Source organism: Halichoerus grypus, chromosome 3 (assembly GCF_964656455.1).
Source record: "Halichoerus grypus chromosome 3, mHalGry1.hap1.1, whole genome shotgun sequence".
Taxonomy (NCBI): Eukaryota; Metazoa; Chordata; class Mammalia; order Carnivora; family Phocidae; genus Halichoerus; species Halichoerus grypus.
The window spans coordinates 76,887,452-76,912,495 of NC_135714.1; the positions used below are offsets into that span (position 1 = coordinate 76,887,452).

The 25,044-nt window shown below is 37.0% G+C and overlaps 1 protein-coding gene across 11 annotated transcripts in view; it reads left to right on the top strand.

The window, feature by feature from the left end:
• The first annotated feature begins 12,610 nt into the window (after positions 1-12,610).
• Positions 12,611-25,044, top strand: part of PDLIM5 (PDZ and LIM domain 5) — a 204,701-nt gene continuing 192,267 nt past the window's right edge. For 6 of the 11 annotated variants that reach the window (XM_078068975.1, XM_078068977.1, XM_036091933.2 and 3 more), the window contains exons 1-2: positions 12,611-12,735; positions 15,901-16,038. In XM_078068975.1, the coding sequence (XP_077925101.1) occupies positions 15,943-16,038 (96 nt within the window). In that variant the 5' untranslated portion in view covers positions 12,611-12,735; positions 15,901-15,942. Of the gene's footprint in view, positions 12,736-12,757; positions 12,901-15,900; positions 16,039-25,044 lie in introns of those variants that run through there. The other 5 variants (XM_036091851.2, XM_036091861.2, XM_036091869.2 and 2 more) reach the window with 2 other exon arrangements.

The window sequence follows — 25,044 nt, forward strand, 5'->3', positions numbered from 1 at the left end:
ACACAGTAAAGTAATTCAAAGGTATAAACAAAACCACAAAAAAGATCTCATTTCAGCCAAAGATGTTTTTACTTTAAAATAATAGAACATTTCTAAAGGTCCTTAAAGTTTGAAACTATTATTATAGGGTTCTTACCAGATTATTTGTCTCAATACGAAAATTAAGAAAATGTTATTTAGCAAAATGCCCTTAAAGGGATCCATCTGTTACAATTCAGGTGTTGTATGCATAAAAAGCTAGAATTACAAAATTGGTCTCACTAAACTCCAGGCTTCGGAGGCATTAGGTAAACAGAAATGGATAAGGTTTTATTTGCTTTGGGGAGTTTTTTATTTGTTTGTATTTTTAGGCATCGTTAAGTGGAAAGAACATTGAATCTGACGTCAGGAGGTCTGAGTTCTATTTCTGTTATTCCCTCACTGGGGAGCCATAGGCAAGGCCTTCAAGCTACAGCCCCCTCTTCTGTAAAGAGGGGTATTGCTTACAAAAGCCCTGCATTATAGAAGCTTAGCTGAGGAGCTCTGTTAGCTCAGGTCATGGCCTGATGGTATGGATTGGGGTCAGAGGATTCCTGAAACCTTTCTTCTTTCATCTAAACATCTGTTTGCTCCTCTGTTCTGGCTTTATGACAGTAAATGTCCAGGCTTCTCATTACCTTAAGACTGAAAGGAGAGGGGCGCCTGGGTGGCTCAGTCGTTAAGCCAAAGTGCCTTTGGCTCAGGTCGTGATCCCAGGGTCCTGGGATCGAGCCTCGGACGGGGCTCTCTGCTCCGTGGGAAGCCTGCTTCTCTCCCTCCCACTCCCCCTGCTTGTGTTCCCTCTCTCGCTGTATCTCTCTCTGTCAAATAAATAAATAAAATCTTTAAAAAATAAGACTGAAAGAGAAAGAGAAAAGAAAAGATCAGCAGCTTTTGGTAACAGTCATGGAACAAAAACTGATAGGAGCAAAAGTTAACTTGAGAGTGAAGAGGACAGTATGGGAATTGAATATTTATCACCTCACTTACGTGAGTCTTTTATCTTCTGGGTGGTGCTTGGGGTCCTGTTACTGGAAATAATGACACTACTGTGAGAATCAAGCAGACTGTTCCTTATTCGCTCAGAGTTTTTCCTTCTTGCTTTTCTTCCTAAGGGACTTTCTGCCTTCTCCCAGCCCTTTCTCCTTTCCTTTTTGGCTTCCCTGTCTCCTTTCATTTGTTTTCCCTGCCACTCTTTTTCCCTGATCCTTTCACTTTCCCCTCTCTATTGCTTCACCCCACGAGGACACAATCATTAATTAAGACCCTTAATAACTGAAGCAAAAATGTATTGTAAGGGGCATCTGGCTGGCTCAGTTGGTGGAGCATGAGACTCCTGGTCTCAGGGTTGTAAGTTCAGGCCCCACATTGGCTGTAGAGATTACTTAAAAATAAAATATTTTTAAAAAATGTATTTTAATAAAAGCCTTAAAAATTATAATCAGTTGTTATGACTACATAGTACAAAGCCAATTTGTCAACAAATATCGTCCAAAGGTCACTGTTCATGTCACCCAATCCTATCTGCAAGATTTCCATTTGCAATAAAGTAATATCCTACCACTCACATGGTGGTACTTACAAGTTTTTAAGGGAAAAAATGTGAAGAATAGAAAGCATTGTATATACGCTCTGTGTGTATGCCAATGAGCTAAAAATGTCATGCTCTGATATTGTCAGATGATCTTATTGTCATTTTGCAGGTGGGTTCTTCTAAGAAATTACTTGTCAATCCATAACAGTTGTAAATATATAGATAAAAAAAATAAACACAGGTAAATAAATCTGAGGAAAAAAAATAGAAGATTGCCTTAGATTTTGTGTAACTAACCAGGGAAATTTTTAACTTGAAAACTAAAAAGTAAATTGTTTTCAGGGAAATTATTTATGCCCAACATTATCTTATATATGTCTAGAACATAACCAAACATCATTATTTCTTTTTTTTATTATTTTAAAAATATTTTTATTTATTTGAGAGAGAGTGTGAGCATGAGAGAGAGCATGAGTGGGGTGTGGGGGCACGGGGAGAAGCAGACTCTCCACTGAGCAGGGAGCCCAACTCGGAACTCGATCCCAGGACCCTGGGATCATGATCTGAGCTGAAGGCAGACGCTTAACCAACTGAGTCACCCAGGCGCCCAAACATCATTATTTCTGAGATGTTTCTGATACCTAAATGCTACAGCAAGGAAATGCTGTAGGAGCATCCCCACTAATTTGTCACCGCATGATCTACTAGCCAACCATCTTGCAACACACCAGCAGAGAAGGAAACTGCTCTTCGCAAATGCCAGAATCAGAATGTGTTGGCAATTCATGAGGGTACACTGAAATGCTCTCCGATTTTCTTTGGTTGGAATTGATTTTTAAGAATTCATATAATTGGCAGGCTGGCTGAGTGAGCCAAATTATTATGGATTTGGCTGGGTTAGAAATGAAGTCACTCAGAACAAATGAAGTCATGAAACCTGTCCCTGTTGCCGAACGCTTCTTACTATTCTTTTGTTACCTCATATGCGAGAGAGCTAATGAAATAGAAGTTCTAATCATATAATCTGAGAACTCTTGAAATTGTTTCACTTCTTAACTCTTTGATAAAAGAGAATATAGCAATAAATTGGTAGCATGTGCATGCACAAAAGAGAAACAAATCTATTTTGTTGATTTTATAAACAATAGAATGAACAAGCTTGGAAAAAGATGAAAAAAAATTTTTTTTCTGGTGTTCAAGTTGGAAATCTAAGCAAGAACTTTGATTCTTTAGGAAGGCATCCCATAGAGTTTGGTTAATAGGCCAGTCTTTCTTTTAGCAATCCCAGAAAAAAAACCTCAAGAGTCCTTTCCCTGAAATCTGCAAAAACAGGACCCAAAAATTATATTTTGTGTTTTGCCAGTATTCCAATCTAAATGACCTGAGGGATGGTAGAGAGCATACCCAGGAGTCCATGGTTTCCAAGTAGATTTCTTCCTGAACATCAGCCAGGGGCCTGGGAGTTTCCCTCAAAAAGGAAGACATTAATTTAAAAGCTACTTAGGAAGGTAAACTACAATATTAGAAATTAGATATCTTCATGGTGGAGTGTTTTAATGATAGAAAAAAAAAAGGAAATCAGGAGCTTTAACAAGGAAAAGTTTGAAACTAAGCTCTTGTTAGTGTTCTCCAACTGTGGCCTGAGAACAGTATGTTATGAGCATTCTATGTCACCTACTGAAGTGATCACCCAATGATTATCTGGTTATCCCAACTGAATGAGGTTCTCCTTAACTTCTTCCACCTCTTTTTACTCTGATTCTACTCCGGATAAGCAAACTTCTTACCTAAATTTTATTTTTCAATTGGACTTCCCTGGAAGTAAAATGATCTGAATATTCCAGATTGCTTCACAAGTATCCTTTTTTTAATTTACAATAAACTTCTGGGTTTCTCATCAACTTCTAGTGAGCTTTATTTTTAGCATAAATGAGTCCCTGAGAGTCTGCCTATTCTGCAGTTGTACAATAAAAATGAATTTCTGAATATGCTTGGTTTTAATTGATAGAGACTTCATAAAGAATAATTTGCTCTGAGAGTTTCAATCTGAAAAAAACCTGCCTAGTGTTCTCTTTCTAACCAACCCTTTAAGTGCGACATGACTGAACTAAAAACCACATCCTTCATTTAAACTGAATAATAGTTTGTGAAATCTTGTCATATATAAAATTATCTTTGTTTAAAGCTATGTATAAAACTTTAAGATTATATATTAATGCTGATAATTATTGAGCCTTGATAATGGATACATTGGGAGTTCATTATAACATTCTTTCTGTAATAAAAAGTATGTTTGGGGCATCTGGGTGGCTCAGTCAGTTAAACATCTGCCTTTGGCTCAGGTCATGATCCTAGGGTCCTAGGATTGAGCCCCACATTGGGTTCCCTGCTCAGCGAGGAGCCTGCTTCTCCCTCTGCCCCTCCCCCGCTTTTGCTCGCTCTCTCTCTCTCTCTCTCTCAAATAAATAAATAAAATCTTTTAAAAAGTGTATGTTTGAAATTTCTTAATAAAAAGTACAGCAAAAAATTAAAAAATACCAGGAGATTTCAAAACCATCTTCAAAGAACGTTCTAAAATTGAGGTAATGTGGTTTGTTCTCTGCCTGGATTTTCAGTGTTATTTGTCTCCACAACAAGCAAAACTTTAGCTCAAGTTACTCAGGCAATGCTATCAGGTGTCTACCAGCTCTGCCTCTTGCTGTGGGCTGTTTCTTTGCCAGGAGGCACTATATTTGGATCTATGTGTAACGGTTGATACTTTGGCTCAAGTTGTAAGAACCAACTCATTTCTTTTCTAGGAGGGGTTGATACTTGTTTGTCCCTGCTGATCATATTGAAATATCTGTGAAATAGATAAGATTTTGATTTTCATAGGGGTATTTCTGCCCTCTTGATAAAAAACCTCCTAAAAGTTCTCTTTGTACTCCAAGGCCTCTGTCCCCTTGTATATGATAGGATCTCTTGGTCAAAATTTTTATACGCTTCTGTCTTTGGGTCAGAAACACTTTAGTGTTACAGAGACTAAGTTCTGAAATGACAACACGTTGATTTAACTGTTATATAAACATAAGTACATATTTAATAATATAAAATTTAAAGTATTATAAATTTAATAAATAATATAAACAATATAAAATTCTATTAAATATAAAAAAAGTCTGTAAGAATTTTGTCAAGGAATCTGACCAGATAGATATAAAGAAAACAAGAAATGTCTTCATCTTTTTTTCTCCTAAGGATTAAATCCTACATAGAAAGACTTATTGGCCTAATAAATTTCATTTAACAAAATGTTCAGTTGATGTTAATTTAGGAAATGTGTCTCATTTACTTCAATGTGGTATTTGTTTTGCCCATTTTATCACAGTGCTTTTTGTTACATTAGTTTAACTGTTGTGTTGAATGTGTTTGTTTAAAAATCTATCAAAATTATCTTTTAATGTTTAATACTGCTTTGATTAAGACCACACTATTATGTTTGATTAAGGTGTATCTATATCAAGTACCTGGCTTAAATTAAAAAATAAAATAAAATCTAGGACAAATTTGAATACTGTATTTTTCAGATTTAATTTGGATGTTTGACTTTGTATTGATGGAACAACTATATACATATGTTCTCAAATTTTCCTTTCTAGAAGAAATTCATAGAGAAAACCAAATATTCTGTGGAGATTATAATTTGATTTTTTTCACTCTTTTTCACATAATAAAAAATAAGTTACTATTATCAAGAGGTCTCATTCTTTAGGGAAGGCTATGAATCTTAATGGAAATAATGGTTTCAGCTTAAAATATTTGAAGAAAGTATTCTTTACTATCAGGTTTAGAAATTTATCTCTTAATCCTGAAATTACCTTTATTATGATCAATCTTTTTACTTTATTGTCACTCCCCTAATATTCCTTGTCAGTTATGCAAAAACATAGGAATAGTCAAGGAAGTTTACATCTTGAATGAGAACCACATTGGGCTGAACCCGACTTGCATGAAAAGAAAATTTCAGAGATATAAACTTCCATAATACACTCTGTAAAAGCAGCCACATTTCAGTTATGTACATGTACTCTATAGTCAAAATTGTTAGGGTTCAAAGCCTGGTTCTGCCTATACTAGTCAGCTGTACAAATGTGAGTAAGTTATATTAACTCTGTTCTTTCATTTCCTTATCTGAAAATAATAGTACCTATCTCCTACAGTTGCTTTATACAAGTAAATCAATACGTATAAAGAATTCAGAAGAATATCTAGCTAGTAATGGCTATTATTCAAAATTTCAGTTTGTTCCAAAGATATTTGTTATGTGAATATGCGAATTTCCATAACAATATATGTGCGTATAACAGTGTTATGTGTATTAGCACGTGCTAAAAATGCTACTCCTGATTTTCACTTCATTATAAACGTAAAATGTTTTCATAGAAAGTTTGGGAAGTACAAAAAGCAAATAGAAGCATAATAAAATTATACCAAGTTTCATCATCCAGAGGCAACTATCGATAATATTTATAGCTACACTTTTTCCATGAATTTTTAAATGTAAGTTTTAGTGTCTAAAATAATAATATTTAAGTGGAAATGGGTGGATTTATTATTTATACATAGCACACTGCAGTTACTTTGTTAAAGCTCTTAAATTCTGAGAAGAAGCAGACATCAAACTTTTGGCTAAAGTATTAAAAATATTAAAAATATTTTGTCATGTAAAATAATCAGATTATGAAAATACTGAAAGATTCCAGGTTCATATCTCATAGATTAAAAAAAAAAAAGTCTATCTTACTTTCTTCATCAGTTAACCTCTACGCAACTGGCAGAAAGTGGCTTTGAGGAATTTCCCAGAATAACTTTATTCTGAAATTTAATGTCAATAGGTCTCTGCATATTACACAGGTTGGCAGAATTTGATATGATGTGTAAATTGGATATTATTAGTAGAATTCAGTTTAGTTTTTGTATATGTTATTGATCCATGGTCATTCCTTCATATTATTCCTTATCCTAAAACAATTCTATGCTTTAATTAGATTTTTGATGAGTTGATTCATCATTCTTTGTATTACATCCCTTTACATTTTGGCTAGGAATGGCATACTTTACTGCATTCCACTGTGACTACACATGTGGATACCTTCCAATGAAAATATTAGTTTCCTTGCTTTTCCCAGAGTGTGTAAACGGATTTTAAAAACACTTAGTGGAGGTACTGTCTTTTGGGTGGAGAGATTTTACTGTAAATAAAGCATGTCAAGATTAGATTTCCCCAAGGATCTTTCTAATGCAAAATACCACTTGTTTAAATGCCCTTATTTGTACACTAGCCTTGTTAATAATTATGTCTTCATAGCTCCACCATTGCTGGAGAGATACAAGGAAAAGCTTGAGAAATTCTAAACCCAGACAATGTAAAAGACTACCTAAAGGATCAGAAGAGATTACATCAGTAGTTTGGGACAAAACTATAAATTAAAGAAATTGATACTTAAAAAACAATTTAAAATTAATCTTGGGCTATTAAAAATTTATATTATTAATATATATAATATAAAATTTGTATTATCATGAAGTTAATTAATGTGTGTGGTTCTTTTAAAAGATTTTATTTATTTATTTGACAGAGAGAGAAACACAGCAAGAGAGGGAACACAAACAGGGGCAGAGGGAGAGGGAGAAGCAGGCTTCCTGCAGAGCGGGGAGGTGGATGCGGGGCTTGATCTCAGGACACCAGGATCACGACCTGAGCTGAAGGCAGATGCTTAACAACTGAGCCACCCAGGCGCCCCAATTAATGTGGTTTTTAAAAACAAGTCTGTGTTGTTTTATTCTCATTATAGGTGTGATAAATATTCTCTACAAATTGAAATACAGAAATTTATAAAGTAAAAGATTAACAGTTTCCCAATCCTACCTCCCAAAGATAACTCTGGTTAATTGTTTACCCTATATGCATAGACAAGGTCTAGATTTAAGATGTATTTTGTTTGTGATTCAGAATAATCACCTTTGCTAGCTCTTTTAAAAATTGGTTAAAAGTTGACAATGCGGAAAGAAAGCACTTATCTCCAGATTTTAAGTGATGGTGGGTCATACCACACTGTAATCTAAAGGAAATGCTTCTAAAAATCCTAAAATGACTAAAAAGTCATCAATTTAAAAAAAATCACAAAAGCAAAAGTCATAATATTTTTACAAAAAGTGACTTTACTTTTAAAATTACATATCAACGGAGTTTAGGGCATGATAGATGCTCAGTAAATAAGTGTGCATAACATTCTAATGATTTATGTGAAGGTACTGATGATAGAAAGAATCACCAATAATGTATCAGTCAGGGTTTTGAGAGGAAACAGATGGTACCCTCGGAGGTGTATAATTGACATACAATAACCTATTAGTATCAGGTGGATAGCAAGTGACCAATATTGAAAATGTTTTAATAAAGGAACACTGCACAGAGGTGTGGGCAGATCTTTCTAATGAGCTCGCACAGTATACATCTAGATCTCTCTTTACAGTTTCCTAAGTTCATTTAGCTCAAAAGTATAAGTCATCCTGATCACCCTGATTGAAAGATGGCAGGCTTTTTTCATTTGTCTTTTCTTGGTTTCCTGCTTCTCAACTCTTTTTACATCAAGGCAAACTTAGAAATGGAGGAAAATGGATAAGCCTTCTTCCCAGCCTGCACTACCTCCCAGACTGAGAAGATTAATTTCTTGGCATAACCAACTAATTGGGAAGTTGTGCCCAGGCCTATTTCTCATTCTCTTGACTTTCTTCAAATGACATTTTTCTTTATATACCAAGCTTTCTCGATTATGTTCTATCTCCTCTCCAAAATCACATATTCTCTATCCTTTCTATCACCAACCAGATGCCTCAAAGAAATGACTTTGAGTAAACTATCGGACTGGCTAAACCTTGATCTTTTTTTTTTTTTTTTTAAGATTTTATTTATTTATTTGACAGAGAGAGACACAGCGAAAGAGGGAACACAAGCAGGGGGAGTGGGAGAGGGAGAAGCAGGCTTCCCTCTGAGTAGGGAGCCCGATGCGGGGCTTGATCCCAGGACCCTTAAAGACTGAGCCACCCAGGTGCCCCTAAACCTTGATCTTATCATGAGGAATATTCCTTCCCTCCTGAAATCTGAAACTTGGAGCTCTCTGGTACTTTTTTCAGTGCCCTTACTATCCTCCCTTTTTATTCATAAATTGGCTTTTTTTTTTTTTCTTACTAGAAACTGCCAGGGAAATGCATTGTCCCTTCAAAAATGTCTCCTCTCTCTTCAATATTAGTTATTAATACCACTCCCCAAAACCAGACTTGAAATCTTGAAGCAGTTTTAAAAAGTTTAAACTTTTTAACTTCTTCCTCGATACCCTATTTATTTACTCAATTGCATAGGCTTCAAGGATCTGCTCCCAGAGCGTTTCCCATCCATTTATTTCTTTCTACTCTCTCTCTCTCTGCTTCTTTAGTGCTTGCCCCTCTTCCCAGCATCCTCTCCATTCTGGATTTTATTTTATTTTTATTTTTTGGGGGGAGGGGCAGAGAGAGGGGGGGAGAGAGAGAGAGAATCTTAAGCAGGCTCCACCCCCAGCACAAAGCCTCATGCAAGACTCGATCTCATGAGCCTAAGATCATGACCTGAGCTGAAATCAAGAGTCCAGTGTTTTACCAACTGAGCCACCCAGGCGCCCTGACCATTCTGGATTTTAAATATTAAATATTCATACCTCTGAGTGGTTTGTTTGCTTTTCAGGATTAGGACTTAAAAAGGTGACTTAGAGTAATGTAGGAACTTTTTAAAGACTGGCACTTTACAATTTATTGGGTGCAACCGTAAGAACTTGTCACAGCCATGCCATCTTGTAATTAAAAGTTTGTTATTTTTGAAGTACCGCAAGAGGATAATAAAATGTTAGAGCAAACATTTACTCACTTGGGTAAATACTGTGTTTAGATGGAATATTCGTAAAAACTCTTCCTTCTAAATTGATCTTTTGATCTACTTTTTCTTTCTCTTGTGCACTGGTTATGATAAAGTGAAACTTTAAATACAGTTTCTTTTGTGGTGAGTTCCTTTGCTTAGCGTGTAGAGTTAACAAGGCTAAGGACACTGGTCTGATGTCCTGATGGATCAGTTATCGTCCTGCTTAGTGTGTAGTCACAGACTGTCCTTCAAATCATGGCCAACCATTTCATAAATGTTAGTCATGAACAAGACGGAGAAGGGGATTCAGAATGTCTTGGGAGCAATTCATTCTGAAACAAGTTAAGGCACATCCTCTACCGGAAATGGTTCAGGAATTTTGTCCTGTTTCATATACAAGTGATATACGTACTCATAATAATATACAAGTATTTAATTTCCATAATTTGTTGCAGATTGCATCTCTCTGGCTCCCAACAGTGTTAGCTGCTATAGTTTTCCATCTCCTTTCTCTGGTCTTTAAGCTGGATGGCTTATTGAATTTACCGGAAGAAGTGTGTTGCGATGAAAAGGACATGGTTTTTGGAGTCAGATCTTGTGATCTACTTCTGTCACTCATTAGTTGTGTGCTCTTGGTTAAGTTTCTTCATCTCCACATTTCTGTTTCTTCTGAAAAAATACCTACTTTATATGGTGGTAAGAATTTAAAAAGATAATGTACGTAAGTCACGAAGAACTTAGTCCACATTGAATGCTCAAGTTCTCTACTTTTCTTTGTGATATGTAAATAAATGTAATCAATTGGTTTGGCAAGTTTCATATGGCTACCATTTATTCAACATCTACTTGGTGTCAAGCATGCTGCCAGGTGCTTTATATATATTATCTCTACTCCTCATAATAACCTCAAAAAGTTATTTATAATTATTTCTTAAGGATGAGGGAACTGAGATAAGTTGCTGCTGTCTGGGATGCATAGTTCTCACCTAAGTACATTATACAGTAAATTAGGGATAGAGGGATATTTCTAGGGAAAAGGTTTTTAAGCATTGTAGTTTAATAATTACCTGGATTTGGGGAGGGAGTGTTTTTTAAAAAGGCAGATTCCTAGGGCCCACCTGCAAGGATCCTGGGTCTGGGTAGGGCCCAGGAAAACACAATTTTAACAAGCTGCGTATGTTATTTTGATGCAGCTGTTTTTTTGGAGGACACTTGGATAAATGTATCTGCATTATACCTTAATTTGGTTTTTTTATTCTTACCCCACTTTAAACCACGAGAGGAGGAGGAGGATTTAGAGGCCGGCTAGCACCTATACGCTAAACTATGAATTTGCTAAGTAAACAACACTCCTCTTACTCTCAGCTCTTCAAGGTGCTTACCCTCTGGTGAAATCTCCTTATGCTACCTGCAATGCTTGATGTCTTCATCAACCTTGTTGATCTAGGTTCATTTTAACTGTATCAACAACAAACATAAAGAGGAGCAGAGATGGGAACTTTACAGGCCATTGCCCTGTGGAACTGTCACAAACCGTAATTTCTTGCAACCTCAATTTTCTTAGCTATAAATGGGGATGACCTTTGTCTTATAAAGTTATTGTAAGGATTGCCACACTGTCTGGCACTTGGTAGGTATTTGCAAATGTCACTGTTATTATTTAATTTTGAGGTGAGGTGTCAGACATGATAGCACATATTAATATTAATATAAATAATATGTTGATAATATATAAACATATATTAAAGTGCTCCAGGGGCACCTGGCTGGCTCTGTTGGTGGAACACAGGACTCTTGATCTCGAGGTTGTGGGTTCCTGCCCCACGTGGGGTGTAGAGATTACTTAAAAAAATAAAATCTTAAAAAGAAATAAAGTACTCCAAAACCAGCTTTCACAATAGGAAACTTTTCCTTCCAACATAATCTTTTGGAGAATGTGATGAATGCTACGGAGCAGCGCCATCCAATGAAAATATAGTGCTAGTCACATAGGTAATTTTAAATATCTTAGTATGCACATAAGAAAATGGATGCAATTCATTTTAATAATATATTTTATTCAAATATAAAAATCTTATTCCAACATGCAATCAATATAAAATTATTAATGAGGTATTTTACATCAAAATTTTCATCCTAAGACTTTGAAATTCAGAGTGCTTTTTCGAACTTCTATCATACCTCAGTTCAGGTACGAAGTTTTCAATGGTGAAGTGAAATGTAGTCCTACCCAAACAATAAAGTTGTGTTTGATACAAATGCTACCCTGCTTCAGTCTTTAAATGTCGATTAAAAGTATATAAAACAAAAAACTCAGTGCCTTAGTCAAATAGCCATATTTCAAACGTTCAATAGCCACACATGGCTAGTGGCTACTGTTCTGGTCGGAGCAGTACTGGACTTTATCCTCTAGAAGGCTGTTCTACATCAAGGGGATTCATGGACCCCATGAAGTTCATCCTTGCTTTACATGCTCCTTGGTTAAAAATTGTCCTTTTCACTTTTTATAACCCAATTCAAGTTTTAAAAAGTCAACAAGTTACTTTCCATATATTCACTGCACATTATTTAAGTTTGTTTATGAATAAATTCCTTGGGATAAATCCAGCAACTTTACAGAAACTGAAGAGTGGGCTACTGATTTGTTGGACTTAGACAATCATGAGGATACACTGGCTGAACGGCTTTTGGCCTTTGCTCTCTATCACTGTCTTCTGGTTTGATCACAGAATTTGACTTCTAGATATTAGGGTTACCGATTTTTACCTTCCTGACAAGCAAACTTCAGGGTCTGCCCTTCTCAGGGCACGTAAAGCTCTCTCCAAAAACCAGGCAGTAGTCGCTGAACTTGCATAGCTAGGGATTTATCCAAAGCCCTCTTCTATTTTTAGCCAGAACAACTGCTTGCCGATTCAGAGAAATGCATCCATTACAAAACAGACACGAGGAGCATACCTTCGCCAGGTACTGCTCGAAATCCTCTGATTACTCCCACCGAAACTCGGTAGCTCAATTGTTTTCCTGCGCTGGCTTCAGCTCGCCTCAGCAAGCCCGCGCGCCTGACTCCTGCGTACCCTACTCCGCCCGCCTGGGGCTGCCCGGCCCGGCCCGGCCGGGGGCGTGTCTCCGCCTGGGGGCGGGGTCGGGGAGTGCAAGGAGGCGGAAGTTCCCCGAGCTGTGGGGCCGGCGTACGCACTCGGAATCACTTGTCAGCGGTCGTCTGAGGCGGAGGCAGCGCCGCGCCGGACTCGAGGTGAGTGACCGCCGGCCGGGGATGCGCGGCTCCTCCATCCCAAAGGGAGGAGGGGGAGAAGCGGTCTCCCTGCGCCCAGTGCGCGGAGGGAAGCCCAGCGGGGGAGCAGGAGGGGGCGCGCTTCGCGCGGGGACGGCTCCTCAGGTGCTTTCTGGAGCGGCGGAGGTAAGAGCCGCGTGGGAAGAGGAGCTCCCGGGAAAGGGCGGCGCGGGAGTGGGCGCAAGGCCAGAGGACGAGCACTGGAAGTTCCCGGAGCTCGGGTCGGCCGGGACGAGCGCGGCGGAGGCAGGGACGTGGAGCTCCCGGGCACCCACGCAGCGACCCGCCGGCCAGCCAGCTGCCGGGAGTTGCCGGGCGTCGCCGGGCACCTACTTTGCCGTCTGGGTACACCCACGTCCTGCCGGAACCTCTTTGGGGTGTAGGGAGCGGGACTAAACGGGAAAGGCGTGTTGTTATTTTTTTGTTGGCTTTCGCCCTACTGAGAAGTGTTTATTTCCCCCCAGATATTTAAAATTGTGTACCTGTTTGGGGAAACAGCCGTGCGACCAGAAATAAAGCTTGTTTAAAAAAAATCTGTCATAATCGCCAGATTTATTAATACTTGAGTACTTGTTGGGACTTTTGTAAGACTGCCTTCGGTGCATTTGACAATAAGTGGAAAAAGGAAGGGCGTCTGGACAGGGCAGAGCTAGGAAAGAAAATTCGTGGCTGCGTCGGGCAGGGCAGGTCTAGGGTGTGATCACCAGATCCTATCCCAAGTCCGCCTCCCTGACCGTGAGGACGTCGGACCTGCCAGCCACGGAAATAGCCCGCTCCGGAGCCTTATTTGGCAAACAGGGCTAGGCGTGAACCTCTGCTGGAAAAATGTCTTGTTGACTGCTTTCATCATGTGCCCGTGGCTTTAGTTCTTCAGCTGTACTCCATTATCTCCCAATTTGGGGAAAAAGAGAATCTCAAGATACTGCTCGTTAATTTCAGACCCTTCTTGCCACTGAGTTCTCCTTTCCCTCCTCCCACTCACCGAAGAAGCCGGGATAGAAGTGTGGGAAATACCAAGCTTCCTTCCCAAATATTAAATCGAAGACATTGTTTAGACTTTCCCTAAAAGAAAATCCCAAACTGTACGGAAGGTCCAACGTTTTCTTGGTGTTTGAAAGCAGAATAGGCTCCTCACTATTGCCTGCCTCCTTAGGAGTTTGGGCACTAATAACCAGATGGGGGAGACCTGGAAAAAGCCAATAGTAATATTACCATTACTTAGGGATCAGAATGTTTTAAGGCAAATGAAGCTAGCAGAGGGAGAATACTAGAAATGAAATGACACTGGTTCTGTAATGTGGCTGTGACCTTGCCAGTGCTAGAAATTTTAATAAATGAGATAAATCGGGAAGGAAACTCCCAAGTAAAGGGAAGTTGTATGTACATGGCTTGATATATAAATTACATACATTTTCTAGTAGGGAACAGTGGGTCCAGAGGAAGTTGAGCCTAACTCTCACATTGTTCTCTTGATACAAGTTAAAGATTAAAAAAGGAGGGGGCAGGCTGCCTCGGAAATATCTGTTGGCTTTACACGCTTCTGATTTATATCATATAATACCGACGTAAGAACAATCTTTCTTTAGTGGTTCTATGAAAATCTTTTATTACAGCGGGAAAGCAATTAAATTATGTGTGGCTCTTAATTATCTTTCTGTTATTCGTTGTTCATGTGTATCTAACAGTTTGACTTCTGGCATGGCCATTAAGTCTTTTTAGTGCCCTGTGTGTATTACATCAGTACTGAATGTGTATTACCATGCCAGTGGAAAAGCTCATCTCATCTCTGGGTAGGTGCAGTACAGATTTTCACTGGTTTAATTTTTCTTTAAGGACCAGACTTGAAAGTTTTGCCTCATTTTCCCCTTATAAGAAGTGACATCTTCTGTTTGTTTTTAATATGCCCAATGATTCACATACCTACATGTGCCAATATTAATTTGGTGTAATGGGATCAAAGTTTTGAATGGGTTAAAAAAATGGAAAAATATTTTAAGACAGGTAATAATATAAGGTGGTGATTTAGTCCAACAGCACAGATTTTCCAAGGAAATGTGTCTTCAACAGTTTTCTTTTAAAATGTGGTTTTAAAATTATTAAATTATACATCCACTATATTTTTAATATTTTTAGAGGGGGAAATAATATGTTTCTTAGCATTACATTTTAGAAAATATCCATTTCTCCCAATTTCTCCCACCACACATAACCAATCATACCAACCAATACAAAACTCAAAGTAAAACCATGAGAGTCATGAGTGCACTTAAAAGCAAAACAAAAAAGACAACACTGAAGTGCTGCTGCTTTTCTAAGGCTCCAGTTCCCTTTCATGCATTAAAATTAACCTTATATTCCTACCCCATTTAGTCATCTCATTCACTGTGTGGTTAATGCTCATTCTTTACTTTGCCTGATGTGGTGTGTGTATAAAACAAGAAGCAGGTTCTCACTGAAATATCACTGTGCTAGACTATTGCCTATCATTGCCTGTCTAAAGGAAAAGTAAATATTGCTCTGTGTTGAAAATACCATGTCCCTGTAAGAGGAAATACAAGTTGTAGTTTATGATTGGAGACAATAATTTTGTGTATTAAAGAACAACTTAGTTTAAAAAATTATGAATGTGGAATGAGAGTCTACAGATATGCAGTCCTTTCATATCGGAGAGTAGCTTAGAATTTAAGGACTGTTACCAACTGCAGGCTAAAGAATGCATGAGGTAGAGGGAAGGGGAAAATCATTTTGAATTAAACCTGAAATAAAATCTTGTTTCTTCTCTGTATAGTGAAGTGTTGTAAAGTACTGAGTTAAAGTTTGTATGCAAGAAGCCACAAATTGTACTGTAGCAAGTTATAAAACTGATCAAGTGTCTAGAAATAGATTCTGATATGGAATTTTTAGATTATGGAAATTGGCATCAGCTTAGAAATTGTATATTAGCTCATAGATTCCTTTTCCTGAAAAGACTGAAATGAGAACTTAATGTAGACTTATCCTCTGTATCTTCTCATCCCCCCAAACAAAATATTGAACATAATTTAGTTGAGTTTATATTAAATATATTTAAATATGTAATAGGGCTTCAAATAAACAATTTGTTAACCATCTAATTTTCTTTCACAGGTTCTTTCATTTTCTGGGATTGGACTTTGAGCTATTAGAGCCATGAGCAACTACAGTGTGTCCTTGGTTGGCCCAGCTCCTTGGGGTTTCCGGCTGCAAGGTGGCAAGGATTTCAACATGCCTCTGACAATCTCTAGTGTAAGCAAACTTCACAGATTTTATTACAGGTGTTCATTCAATGCTTAGTCTTGGAAACCTCAGGGCTGAGTTGTTGAATTCTCTGGATAACCTGTACTTATTACAATTGCTTATGGGATTTAATCTCAGCAAACTTAGTTATGTATAATAAAGGATGTGGAGGGGAGGGAATTTAACAAGGTTAATTGATTTCAATTAAGCTTATTTTCAGTTTCCCCCATCTTATTAATAAAGAAATGGAAAGCATTTAACTAAGGGGCAGACTTCACATCTTTGAACTATCACTCATTTGGGGAATCTGGACCTTAGTTTCTTCATATGTAATATTAGAAAGTTGCACAATGGGATTTTCATTGTTCCTTTCAGCTCCAGAAGCTGTTAATTAAAAACTGTTGATCAATATCAAATAAAATTACTGTTTTTGGTGTTATTTCCTCAGCTCACTTTCTGGTGAAGGTGATAGTCAACGGTAAAATTGCCAAAGGCTACTTATCTTTGAAGAGGGATTGAGGGCTTGGATCTCCTAGATAGTCAGTTTATAAATAATTGAGATTTGGTTGTTTACCTCATTATGGATTTAGTTGGAATGTATTCTGTGTAAACAATTTAAGGATATATTTTCATGATGATGATTATGTTTTTTGAGGCTTGACTGTGTGTCAAGCACCATTTCACTTTCTTCTTGCTATTAATTGCTTGTATAATGTTCCAGAGGGCTTTTTTTTCATAGTCAAATAAATATGAATATCCACTCCCCTTTTACTTATATGATAGCATGTTATACACGCTGCTCCGTGGCTTTTTTTCCTCAATAATTTATCATGGAAAACTTTCCCTAGAGGTTTTTTGTTTTTGTTTTTAACAACTATATAGAATTCTCTTGTAGGGAAGTAGAATTTATTTAACCAGTCTCCTATGGAAAGGCATTTATATTGTTTCCAGTATCACTATTACAAACAGTGCTGTAGTGGATACCATATATACATAATTTTTTATGTATATGCATAAACACATACAGTTGACTCGAATGACACAGATTTGAACTGTGCAGGTCCACTTACACAGGGATTTTTTTTCAATAAATATATATACAATTCTGTAAATGTATTTTCTCTTCCTTAAGATTTTTTCTTTTTTTTTTTTTTAGATTTATTTATTTATTTTAAAGAGCATGCGAGAGAGAGCACAGGCAGGCGTGGGGAGGGGCAGAGGGAAAGGAGAGAATCTCAGGCAGAATCCCCGCTGCATGTGGAGCCTGATGCAGGGTTTGATCTCAAGACCCTGACATCATGACCTGAGCCAAAGTCAGGGGTCAGATCCTTAACTGACTGAGCCACCCAGATGCCCCCTTATGATTTTCTTAACATTTCCTTTTTTCTAGTTTACTGTATTGTAAAAATACAGTATATATAACATACAAAATATGTGTTAATAGACTGTTTATGTTATCGGTAAAGTTTTCAGTGAACAGTTGGCTATTAGTATAGTTAAATTTTGGGAGAGTCAAAAGAAATACATGGAGTTTTGACTGTATGGGGAAGTCAGTGCCCCAACCCTCATGCTGTTCAAGAGTCAACTATATATGTGTGTGTGTGTGTGTATATATATATATATGTATATGGACACATACATATACAATTTCGATAGATTGTGCCAATTTACACTTCTGTGCAATGCACAAAAATACCTCCAATTCCCCCCCACAACAGCCTTGCCAGCAAACTTTTGGATTTTTGCCAGTTGCTTTAGGTGCATGATCTCATTTAATTCTCATGTCAACCTGTGAAATAGTGGTACTGTGCCCATTGTACAAAACTGTGCCATGAGCTCAAATGGCTGGTGTGGAAGAACTGGCTTTCAAGCATTTATGTTATGCTACTTCCCTAATGATAAATTTTATCTATAGATTGTTTCTTTAATTAGGTTTTTTTCTCTAATCAGGTATTTCAGAGGCTGTTGTTTTGTTTAATTATACACACACACACACTGCTTCTTACTATATATACACATAACTTGATTTTGAAAGATTAAGTTTGTAACACATGAAAAATCTCTGCTAAAATACAGCTAATCCCTGTTTACTAATGGAGTTTTCCTTGTTTCTTGGCTGTGGATTTTTTAAAACAGTTTATTTTTATTTTTGTTTATTTTATTTTTTTTAAAGATTTTATTTATTTATTTGACAGAGAGAGACACAGTAAGAGAGGGAACACAAGCAGGGGGAGTGGGAGAGGGAGAAGCAGACTTCATGCTGAGCAGGGAGCCCCGCGTGGGGCTCGATCCCAGGACCCTGGGATCATGACCTGAGCCGAAGGCAGACACTTAATGACTGAGCCACCCAGGCACCCCTATTTTATTTTATTTTTAAACAGTTAACTTTAATTTACCACCAATTTCTGTCTTGATTCCAGTTAATCAGATTTTATAAGGAAATACATATATGTAATCCAGCCTCTAAGTTTTAAGACTTCATGGTTGGGTGAAATTTTAAATGGAAAGCATCCATGTGAAAATGTGTCTTGTGATTTATTCCTGTTTGAACAAGGCAATTTTTTTCTCTTACTGAAGATCTTTTTTGAAGAAAGGAATGATATTTTCATATTGTCTTGTTTTTATGTTCTTTTAACATTATTTATATTAAGTTTGAATATCTTACTTTATAAATAATGGGTTATAGAAGTTATTGTTTAGTTTAAAATGCATCCATTTTTGCTGGGAAAAAAGTCCAGAAACAAATTGACACTTAATGAAACAAACTAAATCATACTTTGTTGTTTGGTAATAAGAATGCAAATGTAATGTGTAAATTTTGTGGTATCATGCCTTTAAGAGAGTTTTCTGTGCCTTAGTTCCCTGGCAGACAATTTGAGGCCTAGCTCCATGTTGTGATGCTGATAGAACAGAACACTGTGTACATACATATGTGCCCTCCCCTGGCACAGAAGAAATGCTTTCCTTGTGTAGACAGAGTGCTAATTAAAGGATTTTGAACATACTGATTAAAAGAGACTATGGTAACAAAGCTGCTGAGTTATTTCTGTTCTCTTACAAAAGTCTCTGCCATCTCCTGTGACCTTTTTGGGCCTTGTGCAGTGGGGCATGCAATTCATTCTGGACTGCAGAGGATGGGAAGGGGAGGGGAGGAGAGAGGGAATGTTGGCTCAACTGTGCTGCTAGGCTGTTGGCTTTCATTGTAAGTTACTTTTAACCCCTTGTGTGTTTCAGTTCAGACATGCCTAGTAACATTGCCTAATAAAGATGTGTGCCTAATAACTAATTCATATTGTTGTAGTAAGATTAGTAATGTTATACCTCATCTTACTTATTTCTCTAGTTATATTTATTTTGCCTTAATTATGTAAAATTATTGGGATATATTTTTGTGGTCATTAAATTGTTTAATTAATAGTGTCAAGGAGTAATTAAAACTTAACAGCATGCCTTAAAACATATAATTTAGTAATTCTTTTATATTAATGTAATGAATGTAATGTATGAAATTCTTAGCGGGGTCTGGCACATTGTATTCTCTTAGCTCTTATTTTTTTACAACAATATTATTATATTAAAAAGAAAAAATATTTTGAGACTTGAAATATCAAATACCCCATAATTGTGGGTAATGTAGGAGTTATAGTTTTTTACTTAAGAGTCTACTGCAATTGAAAAAAAAATCACAAGTTTGTGCTTAACTGTGAAGCTGCATGTTTTATGTTTAGAGTTCAAAAGCATCCAGTTTTTCCTTTGGTCAGGTATTGCTATGTCGAACTCCATAGGGCTATTTATGTTCCCGTATAACATTGGAACTCTGTGACAGCAAATGTATTTGTGATAAGTAGGCCATTGGCTGGGACTTGAACATTCTGTTTTCCTGAGATTTTGTTGTTACTAGCATGTGAATATGCTGGATATGACTTTGTGTATTAAAGCATGCAAACTATATGATTTTTTTTTGCAGACTGTACAATATTTAACATTTCACACAGATTTACCCATTATCTATAGTGTACAAATTTTACATTCTTTTTTAATAGGTGGGTTTCTAAGACAAAATTGGTAATTCCTGCAGACTTTTAAAAAGATCCTCAGATTACTCTAACTATATAATCACATGTCATTGTCTTTAGTTTCCTATTCTTAAAATGGAGTACTGGCTAACAGAGTTTGTAGGCTGCCTTTTTATGACCCTGTATTTATGGAATTGCCTTGAAGCCATGGAATGTGGGGATGGGTTTCGTTGTAGCAGTGTGGGTTATTGGTCTTTGCCAGTATATTTTATAAGAAGAAATAGGAGACTTCTTGCATAATTCAAGGCCATATTTTGGCAAGTTGATGTTCCTCATGATGGAATTATGGAAAGGATGATATATTTGTGAATAACATCTTTTAAGTATGGCATCCTAAAGTTGCAGTCTCTGTTGTGTGTTGTTTTCTGATTTATGATGTTAGAGTTTTTTCCTTAAAATGTCAGTATTTGAATTTCCTGAAGATGAGCTCCCATTTCTCCATAAAACATCTACATTGTTTCTTTAGCAGATAAGAATGAGGCCAGATATTTTAATACAAATTAAATTAATATTAATACAGATAATGATTCTGATTCTCAAGAGTTAGGAGAGGATTAGTTGTTACCAACTAGGACAAGATTTTAGTTGGATTTGAAAAGCAAAGGAAATTTACTATTTTCTGGAGTATGGAGCTTGGCTTCGGAGTATAAGACAGAGCAGAGAGAAGACAGCTGTGAAACATTTTGCCAAGAATTCATTCATTCAGCAGTTATAGGAATACTTCCTAGAAACCATTTAAGAAGATACAAAGTATTGGGGGGTACAGAGGTTGGGGAGAAAAGAAATAAGTATAGTACTAGACATCGGCATAAGACCTATCACACAAGACAATATTTGGTGAAGTTACAAAGATAAGTGTTTCTCAGTTTCAGTGGGCTTTTGTATTCGTGGGGTTGGCTTCCTGCAGGAGAAATTAATTGAAATGATGCTGGAAGGATGAAATTTGAACACCTCAAAATCAACATTTCTCTGTGTTGGTTTTCAGTGCAAAGTGAAGATGAAGACTTTTCTTGCCATTGCTTGACTCTGAGCAAAGCTGTGAATATGGTTGAGTGATTCTCCAGTCAGCCAGCTGCAGAGTTTCCCTCCTAGAGGAGGATAGAAAGACTTTCAGTCCTCTCAAGCTGAAATGGGAGAACCATCCTACCTTGAATAAATGGGTCCATTGTTAATTTTAAACTGTTGAGTGTTTTCTTTTACATTCCCTTCCAACTACTCTGTCATTATGCCAAGTTGGAAAGTTAATGATATAGTTTGTATAACTACATAATGTATATTTCACATGTATGTTCATCTTCTGCTTTTAAAATATTAATTATCTTTTTTTGTGGGGCATAGAGACCTGTTTTTTCCTAAGTGGTGATTTTCTATCATTGTGGTCACAAGGATAAAGAATCTCAAGATAATTCTGAAGATGTTTTTCTGGATTGTTATTTGTAAAGAAGTGAAAAATCTTATCAGTGTGTTTTGTTGTAAATTAGTAGTTTTAGAAAAGGGGGGCTTGATTTTTCAGATTTTAATGAATGTTGGGCATTTTTCAAAGTTATTTGTTAAAATAAGAGGAATTTTACTGGTCTGTAAAACTTCTGTATGTGATGGAGGAAATAGTATTGTAGAGATTGGGTGAAGTAAAAATATTTTATTTTTTTAGAGAGAGATAAAGAGTGTGCATGTGTGGGGGGTAGGACATGGAAAGGGCAGAGGGAGAGAGAGAATCTTAAGCAGGCTCCATGCCCAGCCCACTAGGGAGCCAGATGCTAGGCTTGATCTCACAACCCTGAGATCATGACCTTAGCCAAAGTCAAGAGATGGAAGCTTAACTGACTGAGCCACCCAGGTGCTCCAAGAATAACACTTTAAACCTAAGTAAAGGAGATTTTTACATAACTTGTTCACCTACTCACAAATTAGGTATAGTATCTACTTAAACTGAGAATATTGAAGACTGTGGACTTCAGTTATTTTTGAGAACTTTCAAGACAAAGAACTTTTATTTATGATAGTTAGTCAGGTTGCAATGTGAATATACAGTTAACTAGTTGTCTTTGTCCAGAATATCCTCTTGGCAGCAGTTCTTACCCAGATTCCCATATATCATGAGATCAGTCATGGCCTTTTCCCCCAGTTACGACTGCATGGGGGAAAGAATCTGATAGGAGTTAGTTATTCTAGAAGCAAACATTGCTCTGGACAAAAAAGGTGTTGTTTCTTTGGTGTCTTATAAGGGATAATTATGTTTCAGTTTTAGTAGGTGAGACTCTAGATCTTTATTTAAATTTTGAGATACAGAAATATTGACTATATAAGATGAAATGTGACAGAACAAGACCCTAGCATGTGCAATACTAATATATGTATGCATTTGCAAATAAATGAAAAGAGAAAAAAATTAGTTTAAGCAATTAAGGAGTAGTGACCATGGTGACCATTAACTTAGGTATTCCAGGTGCAGAGCCACTCTATAGATCTGTTGGGAATGCAGGTTTGGTTTTTAAATTATGAAGTGGGAAAATCACTTTTCTAGCGTAGGTACTCTGTTTTTATTAAGGTTTTTTGTTTTTTTTGTTTTTTGGTACTAAAATATTTATGAAAAGACAGGAGACAGAATTGAATGAGTAAAGTTAGGTTTGGAAGAATTTTTTATAGCATTGTGAAATCATGTTCACTTCCCTATCTTTCCCCACCTTATTTCTTTTCTTGTTTTACAAAAGTGGAGTTATCTACCCTTCTGTAAATAACTAATTTCTTTTACAGCTCATGTTGTTGCCCATTTTGTGTGATGATTACTGGAACAAAGTCCATCAACCTCTTTGGCATTTAGTACTCCTAGCAGGACTAGGTAGTTATAACACATGACCCTATAGGCCTACATGGGGGGAGTGTAAAATGAATTGGGAAAGTTAACAGGAGGGAATGGGAAAGAGCACATTAGATGGAAGGAGAAAAGAGGCAATTTTAAAAAGGCCTCAGTGAGAGCACTTTTATACTGGGTCACATTTGGTACTCAGTCTTTTTAACCTTTCACCCTTAACTGCTTTTAAAGTTTGGTTAATTTATGCTTCTTTTTAGGTTCATTCATATGGTTTGAAATTCCAAAGGTATAATAGCATATAAAGGAGAGTCTCCTGTTGCCCTGCCGTTCATTTCCTCTTCCTGGAAGCAACCAGTTAGCAGTTTTTTGTGCATAGTTTCAGAGATGATCTATACAAATATATGTATATACATATATATTCTTATCAATCCCCTTTTCAACACAAACAGCATCCTTAAAAACTATACTTTTTTTGGCATTTTGTTTTCTTCACTTAACCCCAAATCAGTAAATACATCTTCATTCTTTTTATATAGGTGCATTGTTTGGATTTATCATAATTTATTCAACTGGTTTTACTGACACTGCAGTGTAATTTTTGGATTTATGTATATGGCATATATGTGAACATATCTGTCAGATAAATTCCTAGAAATGGAATTGCTAAGTCAAAGGGTTATATACATTTATAATTTTGATTGATATTGCCAGCTATCTCTATTGAGACACTCCTACCCACAGTATAAGAATGCTGGTTTCCTCATACCTGTGCTAGCACACATTTCAACAGACTTTGATCTTTTCTAATCAGTTGGGCCTATTTCCACTTTTCTCCTTTTTTTTTTTTTAAGATTTTTATTTATTTATTTGACAGAGAGAGACACAGCGAGAGAGGGAACACAAGCAGGGGGAGCAGGAAAGGGAGAGGGAGAAGCAGGCTTCCTGCTGAGCAGGGAGCCCAATGCGGGGCTTGATCCCCGGATCATGACCTGAGCCGAAGGCAGACGCTTAACAACTGAGCCACCCAGGTGCCCCCACTTTTCTCCTTTTTATAGGACTTAATCACAAGTAGTCCACTGAGGATTTTCTGTTTTTAAGTGGTTCATTGTTTCCCATTTTGCATGAGAACATATGAAATAAAAATGTGCTGCTCTTCTATAAATGATACCATTAATTTCTAGGGATGATGTTCTTTGAATTTTTTCATTCAGAGTTTTGATTAATAGTTACCTCTGTACTTTATTTCCTGATTCTTTTTTTAGAAGTTTATTTCCTATTTTTAAGCAGATTTCCTCTCAATGTTAACATATTACTTCCAATTACATGTGAAAGATTTTGTTTGTCTTTTGTTGAACAGTTTTTGGCATATTGTCCTGTCATAGACTTTCTGAAAAATTTAAGCAAATCACATTTCATAGAATCAAGGTTGTAACTTTCAGAGTTTCTCCTGGAGCCTGATATATTGTGGGATTTCAAATCTTCTCTAGCTCACTTTAAATGATGTGACAGGGAGACTGACCATTATGAGCTGTTCAGGATGGCCCTGGGACATAGTAAAATTCACCCCTAGGAAACTCATTGTGTTTTCATTATCAACCTTTATTAGCCAGTGGAGCTTAACTGAAGTGTTTGGTGTTCCATAACATAGTGAATCAGGCATTGTGAAGGCATACTAATGTATGACATAATGTATTTCTTCATTTTACCCAGGTTTGAGCAGCAGAGTGTGTGTGTTGGTAACCTTGGTGACAAAAAGAGTAAGGATGCCAGGGATGTTTGTGTTTTATGTGGTTAAAGGGGAAACGTGGAATTTCCCTTTAGTGTGTTGCTGTAAAATTTTTTTTTTAAAGATTTATTAGAGAGCAAGAGAGCACACTAGTGGGGAGTAGAGGGAGAAGCAGGCTCCCCGCGAGCAGGGAGCCTGATGCGGGGCTCAATCCCAGGACCCTGGGATCATGACCTGAGCTGAAGGCAGGCACCCAGCAAACTGAGCCACCCAGGCGCCCCTCAAATTTTTAAATATGATGAGAAGAGGGGCGCCTAGCTGGCTTAGTTGGTGGAGCATGTGACTCTTGATCTGGGGGTTGTGGGTTTGAGCCCCATGTTGGGTATAGAGATTACTTAAAC